This window comes from Salvelinus alpinus, chromosome 2 (genome assembly GCF_045679555.1).
Source record: "Salvelinus alpinus chromosome 2, SLU_Salpinus.1, whole genome shotgun sequence".
NCBI classification, from domain to species: Eukaryota; Metazoa; Chordata; class Actinopteri; order Salmoniformes; family Salmonidae; genus Salvelinus; species Salvelinus alpinus.
The window spans coordinates 15,543,888-15,563,318 of NC_092087.1; the positions used below are offsets into that span (position 1 = coordinate 15,543,888).

Sequence of the window (19,431 nt, forward strand, 5' to 3'; positions counted from 1 at the left end):
AGGTGGTTCTGGGAGTGGTCTAAAATGACCAACACATAGACAGTGGAGGTGGTTCTGGGAGTGGTCTAAAATGACCAACACATGAACAGTGGAGGTGGTTCTGGGAGTGGTCTAAAATGACCAACACATAGACAGTGGAGGTGGTTCTGGGAGTGGTCTAAAATGACCAACACATGAACAGTGGAGGTGGTTCTGGGAGTGGTCTAAAATGACCAACACATGGACAGTGGAGGTGGTTCTGGGAGTGGTCTAAAATGACCAACACATAGACAGTGGAGATGGTTCTGGGAGTGGTCTAAAATGACCAACACATGGACAGTGGAGATGGTTCTGGGAGTGGTCTAAAATGACCAACACATGAACAGTGGAGATGGTTCTGGGAGTGGTCTAAAATGACCAACACATGGACAGTGGAGGTGGTTCTGGGAGTGGTCTAAAATGACCAACACATAGACAGTGGAGGTGGTTCTGGGAGTGGTCTAAAATGACCAACACATGAACAGTGGAGGTGGTTCTGGGAGTGGTCTAAAATGACCAACACATGGACAGTGTAGGTGGTTCTGGGAGTGGTCTAAAATGACCAACACATAGACAGTGGAGGTGGTTCTGGGAGTGGTCTAAAATGACCAACACATGGACAGTGGAGGTGGTTCTGGGAGTGTCTAAAATGACCAACACATGAACAGTGGAGGTGGTTCTGGGAGTGGTCTAAAATGACCAACACATGGACAGTGGAGAAGGTTCTGGGAGTGGTCTAAAATGACCAACACATGGACAGTGGAGGTGGTTCTGGGAGTGGTCTAAAATGACCAACACATAGACAGTGGAGGTGGTTCTGGGAGTGGTCTAAAATGACCAACACATGGACAGTGGAGGTGGTTCTGGGAGTGGTCTAAAATGACCAACACATGGACAGTGGAGGTGGTTCTGGGAGTGGTCTAAAATGACCAACACATAGACAGCGGAGGGGCAGCATGTTCCTCTCTTGGGAGTGAGGGGAGCAGGGGGATTCAGAAGCCTAATTAAATTATTGTCTGCTTAATTATATGACATGACACATCACAGTTGTTTTTGGCCTAACAAATCTTTTTATTCTAAAACACAGAGCATACATGCTTCACTGTACATAAAAAAAGATGTGTCTACCCACAGCTACTGGCTAAGCTTGAAGTGTTTGTCCTTCCTTTGGTTACATCACAGCCAGACCCAGGCTGCGGTGTCCTCAATCCATGTGACCCTGTCTTTCTTTACCTCCCGGACGGGCTGTAGATTTTACAGTGACAACTCTATAACAAATTGCTTTACAGGAAGCAGGTGATGGGCCAGTGGGCCCCCTGTCTAGAACGCTCCAGCTGTGGACTCTGAGCGCTCAGCACCATGCCACAATGCGACCATTCCTCCTATTCTGGGCCAGGCTCATGGTCCAGGCTAATTTTGGACAGGAGGACAGTGGCAGGGGAGAGACTGTCCCATCAGATGTCTGTCCTGGCCTGGATGACGACATGGCAACATAGCCAGCCACTACCGCATGTCACTTCCTTCGGCCTGTTAATAGATCTCCTCTTACAGGGTCGGGACAGTGCGAACAGTCACTCAGGATATTTTGTGGTTGGAGGTCTGTGAAGGGGTTGTAAATTCTCTCTGTAAATCACAATGGCTAATGTGTTCACCTTGACCTCTCTGGCGTGAATTTTGTTCACACCTTGTCCGACACACCTACCGGTAGTTGAGGATGATATCATATCACATCCTACTAACTACACCATGTCTTATTACTGTACCTTGCTACAGTATGTCCCTTGGCTCTCTCATGCTGTACCACAACGATTTACAGCATAGTCTGTTGTAGAACCTCCTGGTTGTGGTGGTAACAGACATAGTGCTATTCTAGTGCTATTTTTACTTAAAGAACCACTTTCTTTTCTAAAAAAAAGTGCTTCATTAGCAAACTAGTCTTAGAGGACAGTAAAATGTCTCTAGGTCAAGTGATGGGCTGGCATCAGACATGGGAGCTTAGTCTGCCTCCGCTCTGGCCTTCAGCTGCCCTCAGCCCGGGCCGGCAGATAGGACCTGCCTGAGCCCTAGCCTGTCACAGCAGCTCAGATGTGGCCACTCACAGCTCATCATCCAGGGACTGTGTTTACTGAGAGAGCTTTGCTGGAGGCCAGACATGTCTGTGTTGGCCTCGCAATGCGGCCCTGCTGTCCCACACAGGAATGTTAATGAGGTGAGTGGAGCAGGGGAGGTGACCCACTCTGTTCCAATGCAGGCAGGAGAGGAGAGGAGGAGCTGCTGAGAAACGGGTCTGCTACCCCGGTCGGTTGGTCAGCGCACGCTGACCTGCTCCACACTCCATAAGGTCACTCACTCTGAAATGACTTAACTTTGGCTTCAGATACCGGGCCATAGTAAGGAACATGTTGGACCATATAGGAGACATGTTAAATATGAGCAACGGAGTGATGGGTTACTAATGGACTGACTTTGGATGAGACAGAAATTGTATACATCTACTTCACTGTAACATTTCGAACTACAGATTGTATGAAACAAGTTGAAAAAAAATTACACTATTTCAATTGAAAAGTTTGTGGTCATACTCAAATCCTTAAAAAACGTAGGTGCTGGGCTAATAAAGAATACATGTGAAGAACAGAAAATATTCACCGCTTGAATTGGGAGCATAAACAGTGTAGAGGCCTTCCTGTTCTTCATTTTATTTGCAATTTCACAACAGCTGGTGGCTGCCTTTGTGCTACTCTTGATTGAGTCAACACCCAAAAGACGAACACATACCAGAAGAATACAACATGCATGTTTTGGGTTGAAGCATCAGTGCCTTATTCATGGGAAAGTTGTAAGTGGTGTGGTAATTACAACTTTACATATTTTATTTTCATTTAACCTTTATTTAACTTTAACCAGAGCTGTTAAGTCCAATCCTTTTCTGTTGGCTGTCATTAGAGCGAGCGCCATTCATTGTGTGTGTATTAGAGGTGTGTGTACACAGTGATTTTCCAGTGTTATCTGTTGACTGTGGGCTTTATACCAGAGACAGCGAGCGTGAGTACCTTTGCCTGCTACATAATGAAACAGTGACACCTGGTGGATAGGACCACAAACAGTGGGATTCAAAAGAGGAACAATTTCAATTGCATGCATTTCCATGATTCCTCACATACTCTCTCCTCACCTCCTTCTCAAAATCCATTGGATCAGAAGGTTAGAGTTCCCGCCCCTATGACTTTCTCATCCAATGGGTTTTGTGAATGACACGAGGAGAGAGGACGCAAGGAATCAAGAAAATGCAATGGAGATTCTCTCATAGACCAGAAGAAAGCAATGGACAACCAGTAAAAACAGGAAAGCATGGTCAGATCTTTTAATGTGCGTTGGAAACTACCAGACCAGGGTTATTGATCAATAGATATATAAATAGATACAGTGAGGGCGAGGAAGTGAGCGGACTCATTTTATATCCATCATGGATAATACTGTAACAAATCATATGATTAGCATGGTATAAAAAATCATTAACATTCAATCATATGCATGGAAGTTTAAAAGGTTATGCAATGCAGTACAATACATAATAATCTGAGTACTGTAAAATAGAATTGTGCTGTGAATTGCGCTGTATATACATACACTACATGGGCAAAAAGTACCTGCTCGTCGAACATCTCATTCCAAAATCATGGGCATTAATATGGAGTTGGGCCATATTTGTTTTTGCTAAGAAGCAATTTTTAGTTTCTATTTGAACATTTTAATTGAAAACAATCACAGTAAGGTACTTAAATGTCACCCAGTAATTCATTGATATTGAGATAAAAATGTCTGCATTGGACCTTTAAGATCATATTCAATGAAATGAACAGCAAATGCAAGCAGAAATCATTACGTGACAATACTACAATATATTACATTTTTATGATGTATAATACTTTGATATTTTCCCCCACAACTACCCCATCATCATTGCCAGAATAGCTATGGGGTAAATAACACAAGTTATAGTACAGTAAATTCTATGTAATATTATAACTATAATATAATACTTGATTGTCTTACTAAACCATGTAGCAATGCTGATTACCAGTCCTGACAGCCAAGTGATATACTAAGGTAACATTTAATGCTGATGTACCATATAAAAACCAAATTAACCATTGGTATGAGAGAAAATATATATTTTTTATAGTAATTACTATACACATAATACATGATATTAATAATAATACTGTATACATTATACATATTGTCAACTGATCAAGACTTGAAGATACAGAATGTTAAAATCATGTGCCACGTTAGGAAATATAATGGGTTTATAGGCCGCCCAGTTTCATTATTAAACTCTGAAGTTCAGGATAAACTCTCTTATTTTATTCAGTATTTCCAGAACAACAAAGTAGGCTAAATCCAAATCCTGATTTAGAGATATGCATATTTCCTAACTCAATTTCAGAAGCTGTATTATAAGCAGTGTTGCACTCAATTCAGAATGTAATTGAGAATGTCTCATAAATTCCAATACAATTACTGAATTTGAATTGAATTTGAATTGAAGTAGTCAACAGGATACAGAATTTAAATTTAAATTTGAATGAAAGGAAATAGAATTGAATTCAGGGAAATGCAATGCAATTCAAATGCCTATTCTATATTGGGTGTAGTCCATACAAATATACTGTACATCTTGTACATCAAACATGTCATTATATACATGAATATATTATTGAAACAATTGATTTTCAGGACAAACTGTATTTCATTAATCACTTAAATGTTGTTAAATATTGAGAAAATACTACATTTCCCAGAATGCATTAGTATATCCATCAAGTTGACCCTGAGGCCTTCAAATAGAAGCCAAACAAATGAAATGCTTGGAGGAAATATAATAGGCTATTCTAAGCACAGAGGTGAAGAAAGTATATGAACACTGTTTCCAGAGAAAAGTGATATATTATTTGGTATCTGGAAATGTGACCTGTCAGATTCAATGAAACTCTCATGTTCTATGACTGAGTGGAATTTCTTTGAATTGTACTGAATTAAATTCCACTTCCTGTCACTCCCTCAAATTCTACATCTTGTGGGGTGTGGCCAATTCAATTTCAATTTCAACTCATGAGTTGAATGGGAGTCAATTCCAACATTCTGAATTGAGCCCAACCCTGATTATAAGTAGTGCAGAGAGAGAGATTTGATTGGCCCATGACTGTACGAAGCAACTGACATGCATTTTTGCCTGTTTTTCACCATTTTACTGAATAAACTTATGCTATTATTATTATTATTATTATTATTATTTCTTATTATTGTTATTTTATTTACTACGATTCAGAAAGCAAAAAAATGATACGTACAAATATATCTACAGTGAGTGTACAAAACATTAGGAACACCTGCTCATTCCATGACATAGACTGACCAGGTGAATCCATGTTAAAGCTATGATCCCTTATTGATGTCACTTGTTAAATTCACTTAAATTAGTGTACATGAAGGGGAGGAGGCAAGTTAAAGCAGGATGTTTTAGCCTTGAGACAATTGAGACATGGACAGGGTGAATGGGCAAGACAAAAGGTTTAAGTGCCTTTGAATGGGGTACAAGAACTGCAACGCTGCTGGGTTTTTCACGCTCAAATGTTTCCCGTGTGTATCAAGAATGGTCCAAAGGACATCCAGCCAGCTTGATACAACTGTGGGAAGCATTGGACACCTTGTAGAGTCCATGTCCCAACAAATTGAGGCGGTTCTGAGGGCTAAAAGAGGGTGCAACTCAATATTAGGAAGGTGTTCCTAATGTTTTGCCAACTCAGTGTATAGCGCTATAGAAGAATGAAATGGACCGCATGTGAAAAAATCCAATCAACGCAGTTAACTTGACAGTGGTTTGGAGCGTCTCTCTGCATACAAACGTGTGAGCAGTGTAAAATAACACAGCGCTAGTAGCACCCAGTAGCAGGCTAGACTAGCTGGTGGAGGACACCACCATATCCAGCTCTTTAACATTCTCCTGGCTGCTGGTGAGACCACAGCTTCCAGACAGCTCAGGGAAGTGGTTGGCTCTGGTACCAGGGATGGGCGACGCTGGAGACTGGGCCAGAGCAGGCTTCTTAGGGGGGATGGGGGGCGGGTTGCCCCTCTCTGCTCGGGGGATGGTAGGTGAGCGGACCCCCAGAGGCAGAGCAGCACCAGAGGCCCTGGGGATGACAGGGGAGGAGGGGGCCAGGGCCAGGTTACGGTAGTCAGTGCCAAAGGGAGAACTGTTGGGTGGCGGAGGTTTGGCCCCCTGCTGGACTGTGAAGCGGGACAGGACCTGGGTGACGGTGCTGCGGGCCAGCTGCTTGGCCGGGCTGTGGACAGGGACAGAGACGGGCTCAGGGGATGGGCTGGGGGTTGGGGACAGGTCTCTGGGGGAGTGAGGCAGGCTACCACCCCCTCCTCCACCCTGCTGCTGCTGTTGCTGCTCTGGGTCAGTGTGGCCCTGAAACTTGTGGCGAGCAGCGTGGAAGCGATGGTTGATGCCTACCTGGTAGGAGGACTGGTAGCTGGGGCTGGTGGCCAGCTGAGGAGAGGAGCATGGGGAGGAGATGACAGAGGAGGGCCCCGTGCTGCAGGGGGATAGAATCTTGGTCAGGAGGGCAGGGGACCCCAGGACAGAGCTGCTGTTCTCACTCCAGTTGTCCTGGCCCAAACTGTCTGGAAGGGCTGGCACCTGCTCCTCTCTGGGGCAGTCATGGTGCCCGTTGACTTTAGGTTCCTCAGTCTCGCCCCCTTCTGCCTGGCTGGGGTGTGGGGGTGGTGGTGGTGACCCTCCACTGGTGTCCACATGATATTCTCTCCTCTCATCCTCAGCTCCCCTCTCTCCCTGCAGCTCTCTCTTCAGGGCCTCCACCTGCTCCCGCAGCTGGCAGCACTGGGCCTCCTCTTTCTTGAGCCGGGAGCGGAGCTGCTCCCTCTCCGTATCGAACTCAGCCAGCTGCTCCTCCACCCTGGCCTCTATCTGCAGGGCCCTCCTCCTCTCTTCCTGCAGCTCAGCCCTCAGGGCAAGGACTTCTCCCTGCTCCTTCTCCAGCCTACGGCCTGCCCCAGCCAGGCGGTGGCCCTCCTCCAGGGCCCGCTGGCTGGCCCACTTGCACTCCTTGGCCAGGGCAGAGGAGAGCTGCTTATGCTGCACCCGCTCCTCCTCCAGCTGCTCCAGGACCTTCTTCTGTTCCTTCTCCAGACGACACAACTGGCCTCGCTCAAACTCCAGCTAAAGGCACAGAATAGAGTAGAATAGGTTACAATGGATAAAAACTAAATAGCCCATAGCAGTTATCATCACTCAGATATTAATGTTAACTTTACCTGTTGCAAGAGGCGTTCCCTCTCCTTTTCCAGGAGGCAAGTGACATCATCGCCCTCGGCTGTGTCCTCTGCATGCCTTCTCCTCTCTTCCTGCAGATCTGCAATGGCCTGACACAACCCCAGGGGGGAGACAGAGACACAGAAATGATCCGTTCTCAGGTTAGGATATTCTGCTCACTAAATACTTCCCTGAGTCAAGGTGGAAAATAACCCCTCCTGATTAGTTATGCTTTGGTAGCCAGCTAGTTCATCTTTAATCTAATCAAGAGTGGCAGGGTTGGCATCTAAACCCCAGTCTCATAGCCAGTCTCAACCCCAGTCCCAGCTGCAGCCCCAGCTCCAGTCTCAACCCCAGTCCCAGCTGCAGCCCCAGCTCCAGCCCCAGTCCCAGCTGCAGCTCCAGCTCCAGTCCCAACCCCAGTCCCAGCTGCAGCCCCAGTCCCAAACCCAGTCCCAGCTCCAGCTCCAGTCCCAAACCCAGTCCCAGCTGCAGCTCCAGCTCCAGTCCCAACCCCAGTCCCAGCTGCAGCCCCAGTCCCAACCCCAGTCCCAGCTGCAGCTCCAGCTCCAGTCTCAACCCCAGTCCCAGCTGCAGCCCCAGCTCCAGTCCCAACCCCAGTCCCAGCTGCAGCTCCAGCTCCAGTCCCAACCCCAGTCCCAGCTGCAGCCCCAGTCCCAAACCCAGTCCCAGCTCCAGTCCCAACCCCAGTCCCAGCTGCAGCCCCAGTCTCAACCCCAGTCCCAGCTGCAGCCCCAGCTCCAGTCCCAACCCCAGTCCCAGCTGCAGCCCCAGCCCCAGCTCCAGTCCCAACCCCAGTCCCAGCTGCAGCCCCAGCTCCAGTCCCAACCCCAGTCCCAGCTGCAGCCCCAGTCCCAGCTGCAGTCCCAGCTCCAGTCCCAACCCCAGTCCCAGCTCCAGTCCCAAACCCAGTCCCAGCTCCAGTCCCAAACCCAGTCCCAGCTGCAGCCCCAGTCTCAACCCCAGTCCCAGCTGCAGCCCCAGCTCCAGTCCCAACCCCAGTCCCAGCTCCAGTCCCAAACCCAGTCCCAGCTCCAGTCCCAGCTCCAGTCCCAAACCCAGTCCCAGCTGCAGCCCCAGCTCCAGTCCCAACCCCAGTCCCAGTCCCAACCCCAGTCCCAGCTGCAGTCCCAGCTCCAGTCCCAACCCCAGTCCCAGCTGCAGCCCCAGTCCCAAACCCAGTCCCAGCTGCAGCCCCAGCTCCAGTCCCAACCCCAGTCCCAGCTGCAGCCCCAGTCTCAACCCCAGTCCCAGCTGCAGTCCCAGCTCCAGTCCCAACCCCAGTCCCAGCTGCAGCCCCAGTCCCAAACCCAGTCCCAGCTGCAGCCCCAGCTCCAGTCCCAACCCCAGTCCCAGCTGCAGCCCCAGTCTCAACCCCAGTCCCAGCTGCAGCCCCAGCTTCAGTCCCAAACCCAGTCCCAGCTGCAGTCCCAGCTCCAGTCCCAACCCCAGTCCCAGCTGCAGCCCCAGCTCCTGGCCCAACCCCAGTCCCAGCTGCAGCCCCAGCTCCAGTCCCAACCCCAGTCCCAGCTGCAGCCCCAGCTCCTGTCCCAACCCCAGTCCCAGATGCAGCCCCAGTCTCAACCCCAGTCCCAGCTGCAGTCCCAACCCCAGTCCCAGCTGCAGCTCAGCTCCAGCTCCAGTCCCAACCCCAGTCCCAGCTGCAGCCCCAGTCCCAAACCCAGTCCCAGCTCCAGCTCCAGTCCCAAACCCAGTCCCAGCTGCAGCCCCAGTCTCAACCCCAGTCCCAGCTGCAGCCCCAGCTCCAGTCCCAACCCCAGTCCCAGCTGCAGCCCCAGCTCCAGTCCCAACCCCAGTCCCAGCTGCAGCCCCAGCTCCAGTCCCAACCCCAGTCCCAGCTGCAGCCCCAGTCCCAACCCCAGTCCCAGCTGCAGTCCCAGCTCCAGTCCCAACCCCAGTCCCAGCTCCAGCTCCAGTCCCAAACCCAGTCCCAGCTCCAGTCCCAAACCCAGTCCCAGCTGCAGCCCCAGTCTCAACCCGTCCCAGCTGCAGCCCCAGCTCCAGTCCCAACCCCAGTCCCAGCTCCAGTCCCAAACCCAGTCCCATCTCCAGTCCCAAACCCAGTCCCAAACCCAGTCCCAGCTGCAGCCCCAGCTCCAGTCCCAACCCCAGTCCCAGCTGCAGCCCCAGTCCCAACCCCAGTCCCAGCTGCAGTCCCAGCTCCAGTCCCAACCCCAGTCCCAGCTGCAGCTGCAGCCCCAGTCCCAAACCCAGTCCCAGCTGCAGCCCCAGCTCCAGTCCCAACCCCAGTCCCAGCTGCAGCCCCAGTCTCAACCCCAGTCCCAAACCCAGTCCCAGCTGCAGCTCCAGCTCCAGTCCCAACCCCAGTCCCAGCTGCAGCCCCAGCTCCAGTCCCAACCCCAGTCCCAGCTCCAGTCCCAGCTCCAGTCCCAAACCCAGTCCCAGCTCCAGTCCCAAACCCAGTCCCAGCTGCAGCCCCAGCTCCTGTCCCAACCCCAGTCCCAGATGCAGCCCCAGTCTCAACCCCAGTCCCAAACCCAGTCCCAGCTGCAGCTCCAGCTCCAGTCCCAACCCCAGTCCCAGCTGCAGCCCCAGTCTCAACCCCAGTCCCAGCTCCAGCTCCAGTCCCAACCACAGTCCCAGCTGCAGCCCCAGCTCCTGTCCCAACCCCAGTCCCAGATGCAGCCCCAGTCTCAACCCCAGTCCCAGCTGCAGTCCCAACCCCAGTCCCAGCTGCAGCTCCAGTCCCAACCCCAGTCCCAGCTGCAGCCCCAGTCCCAAACCCAGTCCCAGCTCCAGCTCCAGTCCCAAACCCAGTCCCAGCTGCAGCCCCAGTCTCAACCCCAGTCCCAGCTGCAGCCCCAGCTCCAGTCCCAACCCCAGTCCCAGCTGCAGCCCCAGCTCCAGTCCCAACCCCAGTCCCAGCTGCAGCCCCAGCTCCAGTCCCAACCCCAGTCCCAGCTGCAGCCCCAGTCCCAACCCCAGTCCCAGCTGCAGTCCCAGCTCCAGTCCCAACCCCAGTCCCAGCTCCAGTCCCAAACCCAGTCCCAGCTCCAGTCCCAAACCCAGTCCCAGCTGCAGCCCCAGTCTCAACCCCAGTCCCAGCTGCAGCCCCAGCTCCAGTCCCAACCCCAGTCCCAGCTCCAGTCCCAAACCCAGTCCCATCTCCAGTCCCAAACCCAGTCCCAAACCCAGTCCCAGCTGCAGCCCCAGCTCCAGTCCCAACCCCAGTCCCAGCTGCAGCCCCAGTCCCAACCCCAGTCCCAGCTGCAGTCCCAGCTCCAGTCCCAACCCCAGTCCCAGCTGCAGCCCCAGTCCCAAACCCAGTCCCAGCTGCAGCCCCAGTCCCAACCCCAGTCCCAGCTGCAGCCCCAGTCTCAACCCCAGTCCCAGCTGCAGTCCCAACCCCAGTCCCAGCTGCAGCTCCAGTCCCAACCCCAGTCCCAGCTGCAGTCCCAGCTCCAGTCCCAACCCCAGTCCCAGCTGCAGCCCCAGTCCCAAACCCAGTCCCAGCTGCAGCCCCAGTCCCAACCCCAGTCCCAGCTGCAGCCCCAGTCTCAACCCCAGTCCCAGCTGCAGCTCCAGCTCCAGTCCCAAACCCAGTCCCAAACCCAGTCCCAGCTGCAGTCCCAGCTCCAGTCCCAACCCCAGTCCCAGCTGCAGCCCCAGCTCCTGTCCCAACCCCAGTCCCAGCTGCAGCCCCAGCTCCAGTCCCAACCCCAGTCCCAGCTGCAGCCCCAGCTCCTGTCCCAACCCCAGTCCCAGATGCAGCCCCAGTCTCAACCCCAGTCCAAGCTGCAGTCCCAACCCCAGTCCCAGCTGCAGCTCCAGCTCCAGTCCCAACCCCAGTCCCAGCTGCAGCTGCCCCCAGTCCCAAACCCAGTCCCAGCTCCAGCTCCAGTCCCAAACCCAGTCCCAGCTGCAGCCCCAGTCCCAGCTGCAGCCCCAGCTCCTGTCCCAACCCCAGTCCCAGATGCAGCCCCAGTCTCAACCCCAGTCCCAGCTGCAGTCCCAACCCCAGTCCCAGCTGCAGCTCCAGCTCCAGTCCCAACCCCAGTCCCAGCTGCAGCCCCAGTCCCAAACCCAGTCCCAGCTCCAGCTCCAGTCCCAAACCCAGTCCCAGCTGCAGCCCCAGTCTCAACCCCAGTCCCAGCTGCAGCCCCAGCTCCAGTCCCAACCCCAGTCCCAGCTGCAGCCCCAGCTCCAGTCCCAACCCCAGTCCCAGCTGCAGCCCCAGCTCCAGTCCCAACCCCAGTCCCAGCTGCAGCCCCAGTCCCAACCCCAGTCCCAGCTGCAGTACCAGCTCCAGTCCCAACCCCAGTCCCAGCTCCAGTCCCAAACCCAGTCCCAGCTCCAGTCCCAAACCCAGTCCCAGCTGCAGCCCCAGTCTCAACCCCAGTCCCAGCTGCAGCCCCAGCTCCAGTCCCAACCCCAGTCCCAGCTCCAGTCCCAGCTCCAGTCCCAAACCCAGTCCCAGCTCCAGTCCCAAACCCAGTCCCAGCTGCAGCCCCAGCTCCAGTCCCAACCCCAGTCCCAGCTGCAGCCCCAGTCCCAACCCCAGTCCCAGCTGCAGTCCCAACCCCAGTCCCAGCTGCAGCTCCAGCTCCAGTCCCAACCCCAGTCCCAGCTGCAGCCCCAGTCCCAAACCCAGTCCCAGCTGCAGCCCCAGTCCCAAACCCAGCTCCAGCTCCAGTCCCAAACCCAGTCCCAGCTGCAGCCCCAGCTCCAGTCCCAAACCCAGTCCCAGCTGCAGCCCCAGTCTCAACCCCAGTCCCAGCTGCAGCCCCAGCTCCAGTCCCAACCCCAGTCCCAGCTGCAGCCCCAGCTCCAGTCCCAACCCCAGTCCCAGCTGCAGCCCCAGCTCCAGTCCCAACCCCAAACCCCAGCTGCAGCCCCAGTCCCAACCCCAGTCCCAGCTGCAGCCCCAGCTCCAGCTCCAGTCCCAACCCCAGTCCCAGCTGCAGTCCCAACTCCAGTCCCAACCCCAGTCCCAGCTCCAGTCCCAAACCCAGTCCCAGCTCCAGTCCCAAACCCAGTCCCAGCTGCAGCCCCAGTCTCAACCCCAGTCCCAGCTGCAGCTCCAGTCCCAACCCCAGTCCCAGCTGCAGCCCCAGCTCCAGTCCCAAACCCAGTCCCAGCTCCAGTCCCAGCTCCAGTCCCAAACCCAGTCCCAGCTGCAGCCCCAGCTCCAGTCCCAACCCCAGTCCCAGCTGCAGTCCCAGCTCCAGTCCCAACCCCAGTCCCAGCTGCAGCCCCAGTCCCAAACCCAGTCCCAGCTGCAACCCCAGCTCCAGTCCCAACCCCAGTCCCAGCTGCAGTCCCAGCTCCAGTCCCAACCCCAGTCCCAGCTGCAGCCCCAGTCCCAAACCCAGTCCCAGCTGCAGTCCCAGCTCCAGTCCCAACCCCAGTCCCAGCTGCAGCCCCAGTCTCAACCCCAGTCCCAGCTGCAGCCCCAGCTCCAGTCCCAAACCCAGTCCCAAACCCAGTCCCAGCTGCAGTCCCAGCTCCAGTCCCAACCCCAGTCCCAGCTGCAGCCCCAGCTCCAGTCCCAAACCCAGTCCCAGCTCCAGTCCCAAACCCAGTCCCAGCTCCAGTCCCAAACCCAGTCCCAGCTGCAGTCCCAGCTCCAGTCCCAACCCCAGTCCCAGCTGCAGCCCCAGTCCCAAACCCAGTCCCAGCTGCAGTCCCAGCTCCAGTCCCAACCCCAGTCCCAGCTGCAGCCCCAGTCTCAACCCCAGTCCCAGCTGCAACCCCAGCTCCAGTCCCAAACCCAGTCCCAGCTGCAGTCCCAGCTCCAGTCCCAACCCCAGTCCCAGCTGCAGCCCCAGCTCCAGTCCCAAACCCAGTCCCAGCTCCAGTCCCAAACCCAGTCCCAGCTCCAGTCCCAAACCCAGTCCCAGCTGCAGCCCCAGCTCCAGTCCCAACCCCAGTCCCAGCTGCAGTCCCAGCTCCAGTCTCAACCCCAGTCCCAGCTGCAGCCCCAGTCCCAAACCCAGTCCCAGCTGCAGCCCCAGCTCCAGTCCCAACCCCAGTCCCAGCTGCAGTCCCAGCTCCAGTCCCAACCCCAGTCCCAGCTGCAGCCCCAGTCCCAAGCCCAGTCCCAGCTGCAGTCCCAGCTCCAGTCCAAACCCCAGTCCCAGCTGCAGCCCCAGTCTCAACCCCAGTCCCAGCTGCAGCCCCAGCTCCAGTCCCAAACCCAGTCCCAAACCCAGTCCCAGCTGCAGTCCCAGCTCCAGTCCCAACCCCAGTCCCAGCTGCAGTCCCAGCTCCAGTCCCAAACCCAGTCCCAGCTGCAGCCCCAGCTCCTGTCCCAACCCCAGTCCCAGATGCAGCCCCAGTCTCAACCCCAGTCCCAGCTGCAGTCCCAACCCCAGTCCCAGCTGCAGCTCCAGCTCCAGCTCCAGTCCCAACCCCAGTCCCAGCTGCAGCCCCAGTCCCAAACCCAGTCCCAGCTCCAGCTCCAGTCCCAAACCCAGTCCCAGCTGCAGCCCCAGTCTCAACCCCAGTCCCAGCTGCAGCCCCAGCTCCAGTCCCAACCCCAGTCCCAGCTGCAGCCCCAGCTCCAGTCCCAACCCCAGTCCCAGCTGCAGCCCCAGCTCCAGTCCCAACCCCAGTCCCAGCTGCAGCCCCAGTCCCAGCTGCAGTCCCAGCTCCAGTCCCAACCCCAGTCCCAGCTCCAGTCCCAAACCCAGTCCCAGCTGCAGCCCCAGTCTCAACCCCAGTCCCAGCTGCAGCCCCAGCTCCAGTCCCAACCCCAGTCCCAGCTCCAGTCCCAAACCCAGTCCCATCTCCAGTCCCAAACCCAGTCCCAAACCCAGTCCCAGCTGCAGCCCCAGCTGCAGCCCCAGCTCCAGTCCCAACCCCAGTCCCAGCTGCAGCTGCAGCCCCAGTCCCAACCCCAGTCCCAGCTGCAGTCCCAGCTCCAGTCCCAACCCCAGTCCCAGCTGCAGCCCCAGTCCCAAACCCAGTCCCAGCTGCAGCTGCAGCCCCAGTCCCAACCCCAGTCCCAGCTGCAGCCCCAGTCTCAACCCCAGTCCCAGCTGCAGCTCCAGCTCCAGTCCCAAACCCAGTCCCAAACCCAGTCCCAGCTGCAGTCCCAGCTCCAGTCCCAACCCCAGTCCCAGCTGCAGCCCCAGCTCCTGTCCCAACCCCAGTCCCAGCTGCAGCCCCAGCTCCAGTCCCAACCCCAGTCCCAGCTGCAGCCCCAGCTCCTGTCCCAACCCCAGTCCCAGATGCAGCCCCAGTCTCAACCCCAGTCCCAGCTGCAGTCCCAACCCCAGTCCCAGCTGCAGCTCCAGCTCCAGTCCCAACCCCAGTCCCAGCTGCAGCCCCAGTCCCAAACCCAGTCCCAGCTCCAGCTCCAGTCCCAAACCCAGTCCCAGCTGCAGCCCCAGTCTCAACCCCAGTCCCAGCTGCAGCCCCAGCTCCAGTCCCAACCCCAGTCCCAGCTGCAGCCCCAGCTCCAGTCCCAACCCCAGTCCCAGCTGCAGCCCCAGCTCCAGTCCCAACCCCAGTCCCAGCTGCAGCCCCAGTCCCAACCCCAGTCCCAGCTGCAGTCCCAGCTCCAGTCCCAACCCCAGTCCCAGCTCCAGTCCCAAACCCAGTCCCAGCTCCAGTCCCAAACCCAGTCCCAGCTGCAGCCCCAGTCTCAACCCCAGTCCCAGCTGCAGCCCCAGCTCCAGTCCCAACCCCAGTCCCAGCTCCAGTCCCAGCTCCAGTCCCAAACCCAGTCCCAGCTCCAGTCCCAAACCCAGTCCCAGCTGCAGCCCCAGCTCCAGTCCCAACCCCAGTCCCAGCTGCAGCCCCAGTCCCAACCCCAGTCCCAGCTGCAGTCCCAACCCCAGTCCCAGCTGCAGCTCCAGCTCCAGTCCCAACCCCAGTCCCAGCTGCAGCCCCAGTCCCAAACCCAGTCCCAGCTGCAGCCCCAGTCCCAAACCCAGTCCCAGCTCCAGCTCCAGTCCCAAACCCAGTCCCAGCTGCAGCCCCAGCTCCAGTCCCAAACCCAGTCCCAGCTGCAGCCCCAGTCTCAACCCCAGTCCCAGCTGCAGCCCCAGCTCCAGTCCCAACCCCAGTCCCAGCTGCAGCCCCAGCTCCAGTCCCAACCCCAGTCCCAGCTGCAGCCCCAGCTCCAGTCCCAAACCCCAGCTGCAGCCCCAGTCCCAACCCCAGTCCCAGCTGCAGCCCCAGCCCCAGCTCCAGTCCCAACCCCAGTCCCAGCTGCAGTCCCAACTCCAGTCCCAACCCCAGGCCCAGCTCCAGTCCCAAACCCAGTCCCAGCTCCAGTCCCAAACCCAGTCCCAGCTGCAGCCCCAGTCTCAACCCCAGTCCCAGCTGCAGCTCCAGTCCCAACCCCAGTCCCAGCTGCAGCCCCAGCTCCAGTCCCAAACCCAGTCCCAGCTCCAGTCCCAGCTCCAGTCCCAAACCCAGTCACAGCTGCAGCCCCAGCTCCAGTCCCAACCCCAGTCCCAGCTGCAGTCCCAGCTCCAGTCCCAACCCCAGTCCCAGCTGCAGCCCCAGTCCCAAACCCAGTCCCAGCTGCAACCCCAGCTCCAGTCCCAACCCCAGTCCCAGCTGCAGTCCCAGCTCCAGTCCCAACCCCAGTCCCAGCTGCAGCCCCAGTCCCAAACCCAGTCCCAGCTGCAGTCCCAGCTCCAGTCCCAACCCCAGTCCCAGCTGCAGCCCCAGTCTCAACCCCAGTCCCAGCTGCAGCCCCAGCTCCAGTCCCAAACCCAGTCCCAAACCCAGTCCCAGCTGCAGTCCCAGCTCCAGTCCCAACCCCAGTCCCAGCTGCAGCCCCAGCTCCAGTCCCAAACCCAGTCCCAGCTCCAGTCCCAAACCCAGTCCCAGCTCCAGTCCCAAACCCAGTCCCAGCTGCAGCCCCAGCTCCAGTCCCAACCCCAGTCCCAGCTGCAGTCCCAGCTCCAGTCCCAACCCCAGTCCCAGCTGCAGCCCCAGTCCCAAACCCAGTCCCAGCTGCAGTCCCAGCTCCAGTCCCAACCCCAGTCCCAGCTGCAGCCCCAGTCTCAACCCCAGTCCCAGCTGCAGCCCCAGCTCCAGTCCCAAACCCAGTCCCAGCTGCAGTCCCAGCTCCAGTCCCAACCCCAGTCCCAGCTGCAGCCCCAGCTCCAGTCCCAAACCCAGTCCCAGCTCCAGTCCCAAACCCAGTCCCAGCTCCAGTCCCAAACCCAGTCCCAGCTGCAGTCCCAGCTCCAGTCCAAACCCCAGTCCCAGCTGCAGCCCCAGTCTCAACCCCAGTCCCAGTCCCAGCTGCAGCCCAAACCCCAGTCCCAGCTGCAGCCCCAGTCCCAAACCAAGTCCCAGCTGCAGTCCCAGCTCCAGTCTCAACCCCAGTCCCAGCTGCAGCCCCAGTCCCAAACCCAGCCCCAGCTCCAGTCCCAAACCCAGTCCCAAACCCAGTCCCAGCTGCAGTCCCAGCTCCAGTCCCAACCCCAGTCCCAGCTGCAGTCCCAGCTCCAGTCCCAACCCCAGTCCCAGCTGCAGCCCCAGCTCCTGTCCCAAACCCAGTCCCAGCTGCAGTCCCAGCTCCAGTCCCAACCCCAGTCCCAGCTGCAGTCCCAGCTCCAGTCCCAACCCCAGTCCCAGCTGCAGTCCCAGCTCCAGTCCCAACCCCAGTCCCAACCCCAGTCCCAGCTGCAGCCCCAGCTCCTGTCCCAAACCCAGTCCCAGCTGCAGTCCCAGCTCCAGTCCCAACCCCAGTCCCAGCTCCAGTCCCAGCTCCAGTCCCAACCCCAGTCCCAGCTGCAGCCCCAGCTCCAGTCCCAACCCCAGTCCCAGCTGCAGCCCCAGTTCCAGTCCCAAACCCATCTTCATCCACTGCCCAAGCGCCAGCCCCAGACCTACCTTCCTGTGCCTGCTCTCAGCTGCAGCTAGTTGGGCCAGCATCTTCTCCTGCATCTTCCTGCAGTGGGTGACCACCAGCTTGAGTACAGCCAAGGGGCTGAAGCATGCTGCAGCCTGGTGGTACCCAGAGCTCTGCCGTCCCAAGGCATCGCTGTCCCTCTGCAGAGCCAGGAACGGGTCGCTCAGGTTGTACTTCCCATACCGCTCTTCCACGTAGGTGTCTCTGTGCTGGGCCTGAGGAAGCAGAGGAGGGTTGAGAGACACTGGTGTAGACTGTAAGTGTGTCAACATGGGCTATATGGTGTAGACTGTAAGTGTGTCAACATGGGCTATATGGTGTAGACTGTAAGTGTGTCAACATGGGCTATATGGTGTAGACTGTAAGTGTGTCAACATGGGCTATATGGTGTAGACTGTAAGTGTGTCAACATGGGCTATATGGTGTAGACTGTAAGTGTGTCAACATGGGCTATATGGTGTAGACTGTAAGTGTGTCAACATGGGCTATATGGTGTAGACTGTAAGTGTGTCAACATGGGCTATATGGTGTAGACTGTAAGTGTGTCAACATGGGCTATATGGTGTAGACTGTAAGTGTGTCAACATGGGCTATATGGTGTAGACTGTAAGTGTGTCAACATGGGCTATATGGTGTAGACTGTAAGTGTGTCAACATGGGCTATATGGTGTAGACTGTAAGTGTGTCAACATGGGCTATATGGTGTAGACTGTAAGTGTGTCAACATGGGCTATATGGTGTAGACTGTAAGTGTGTCAACATGGGCTATATGGTGTAGACTGTAAGTGTGTCAACATGGGCTATATGGTGTAGACTGTAAGTGTGTCAACATGGGCTATATGGTGTAGACTGTAAGTGTGTCAACATGGGCTATATGGTGTAGACTGTAAGTGTGTCAACATGGGCTATATGGTGTAGACTGTAGGTGTGTCAACATGGGCTATATGGTGTAGACTGTAAGTGTGTCAACATGGGCTATATGGTGTAGACTGTAAATGTGTCAACATGGGCTATATGGTGTAGACTGTAAGTGTGTCAACATGGGCTATATGGTGTAGACTGTATGTGTGTCAACATGGGCTATATGGTGTAGACTGTAAGTGTGTCAACATGGGCTATATGGTGTAGACTGTATGTTTGTCAACATGGGCTATATGGTGTAGACTGTAAGTGTGTCAACATGGGCTATATGGTGTAGACTGTAAGTGTGTCAACATGGGCTATATGGTGTAGACTGTAAGTGTGTCAACATGGGCTATATGGTGTAGACTGTAAGTGTGTCAACATGGGCTATATGGTGTAGACTGTAAGTGTGTCAACATGGGCTATATGGTGTAGACTGTAAGTGTGTCAACATGGGCTATATGGTGTAGACTGTAAGTGTGTCAACATGGGCTATATGGTGTAGACTGTAAGTGTGTCAACATGGGCTATATGGTGTAGACTGTAAGTGTGTCAACATGGGCTATATGGTGTAGACTGTAAGTGTGTCAACATGGGCTATATGGTGTAGACTGTATGTGTGTCAACATGGGCTATATGGTGTAGACTGTATGTTTGTCAACATGGGCTATATGGTGTAGACTGTAAGAGTGTCAACATGGGCTATATGGTGTAGACTGTAAGTGTGTCAACATGGGCTATATGGTGTAGACTGTAAGTGTGTCAACATGGGCTATATGGTGTAGACTGTAAGTGTGTCAACATGGGCTATATGGTGTAGACTGTAAGTGTGTCAACATGGGCTATATGGTGTAGACTGTAAGTGTGTCAACATGGGCTATATGGTGTAGACTGTAAGTGTGTCAACATGGGCTATATGGTGTAGACTGTAAGTGTGTCAACATGGGCTATATGGTGTAGACTGTAAGTGTGTCAACATGGGCTATATGGTGTAGACTGTAAGTGTGTCAACATGGGCTATATGGTGTAGACTGTATGTGTGTCAACATGGGCTATATGGTGTAGACTGTAAGTGTGTCAACATGGGCTATATGGTGTAGACTGTAAGTGTGTCAACATGGGCTATATGGTGTAGACTGTATGTGTGTCAACATGGGCTATATGGTGTAGACTGTATGTTTGTCAACATGGGCTATATGGTGTAGACTGTAAGTGTGTCAACATGGGCTATATGGTGTAGACTGTATGTTTGTCAACATGGGCTATATGGTGTAGACTGTAA

At 55.6% G+C, this 19,431-nt stretch overlaps 1 protein-coding gene across 1 annotated transcript in view; it reads right to left on the minus strand.

The window, feature by feature from the left end:
• Positions 1-3,368: 3,368 nt before the first annotated feature.
• LOC139554694 (CTTNBP2 N-terminal-like protein) overlaps positions 3,369-19,431 on the minus strand; it is a 47,969-nt gene continuing 31,906 nt past the window's right edge. The window contains exons 3-5 of the mRNA XM_071367736.1: positions 17,228-17,461; positions 7,366-7,473; positions 3,369-7,270 (exon numbers count right to left, since the gene is read on the minus strand). Coding sequence (XP_071223837.1) covers positions 5,984-7,270; positions 7,366-7,473; positions 17,228-17,461 — 1,629 coding nt within the window. The 3' untranslated portion in view covers positions 3,369-5,983. The remainder of the gene's footprint in view (positions 7,271-7,365; positions 7,474-17,227; positions 17,462-19,431) is intronic.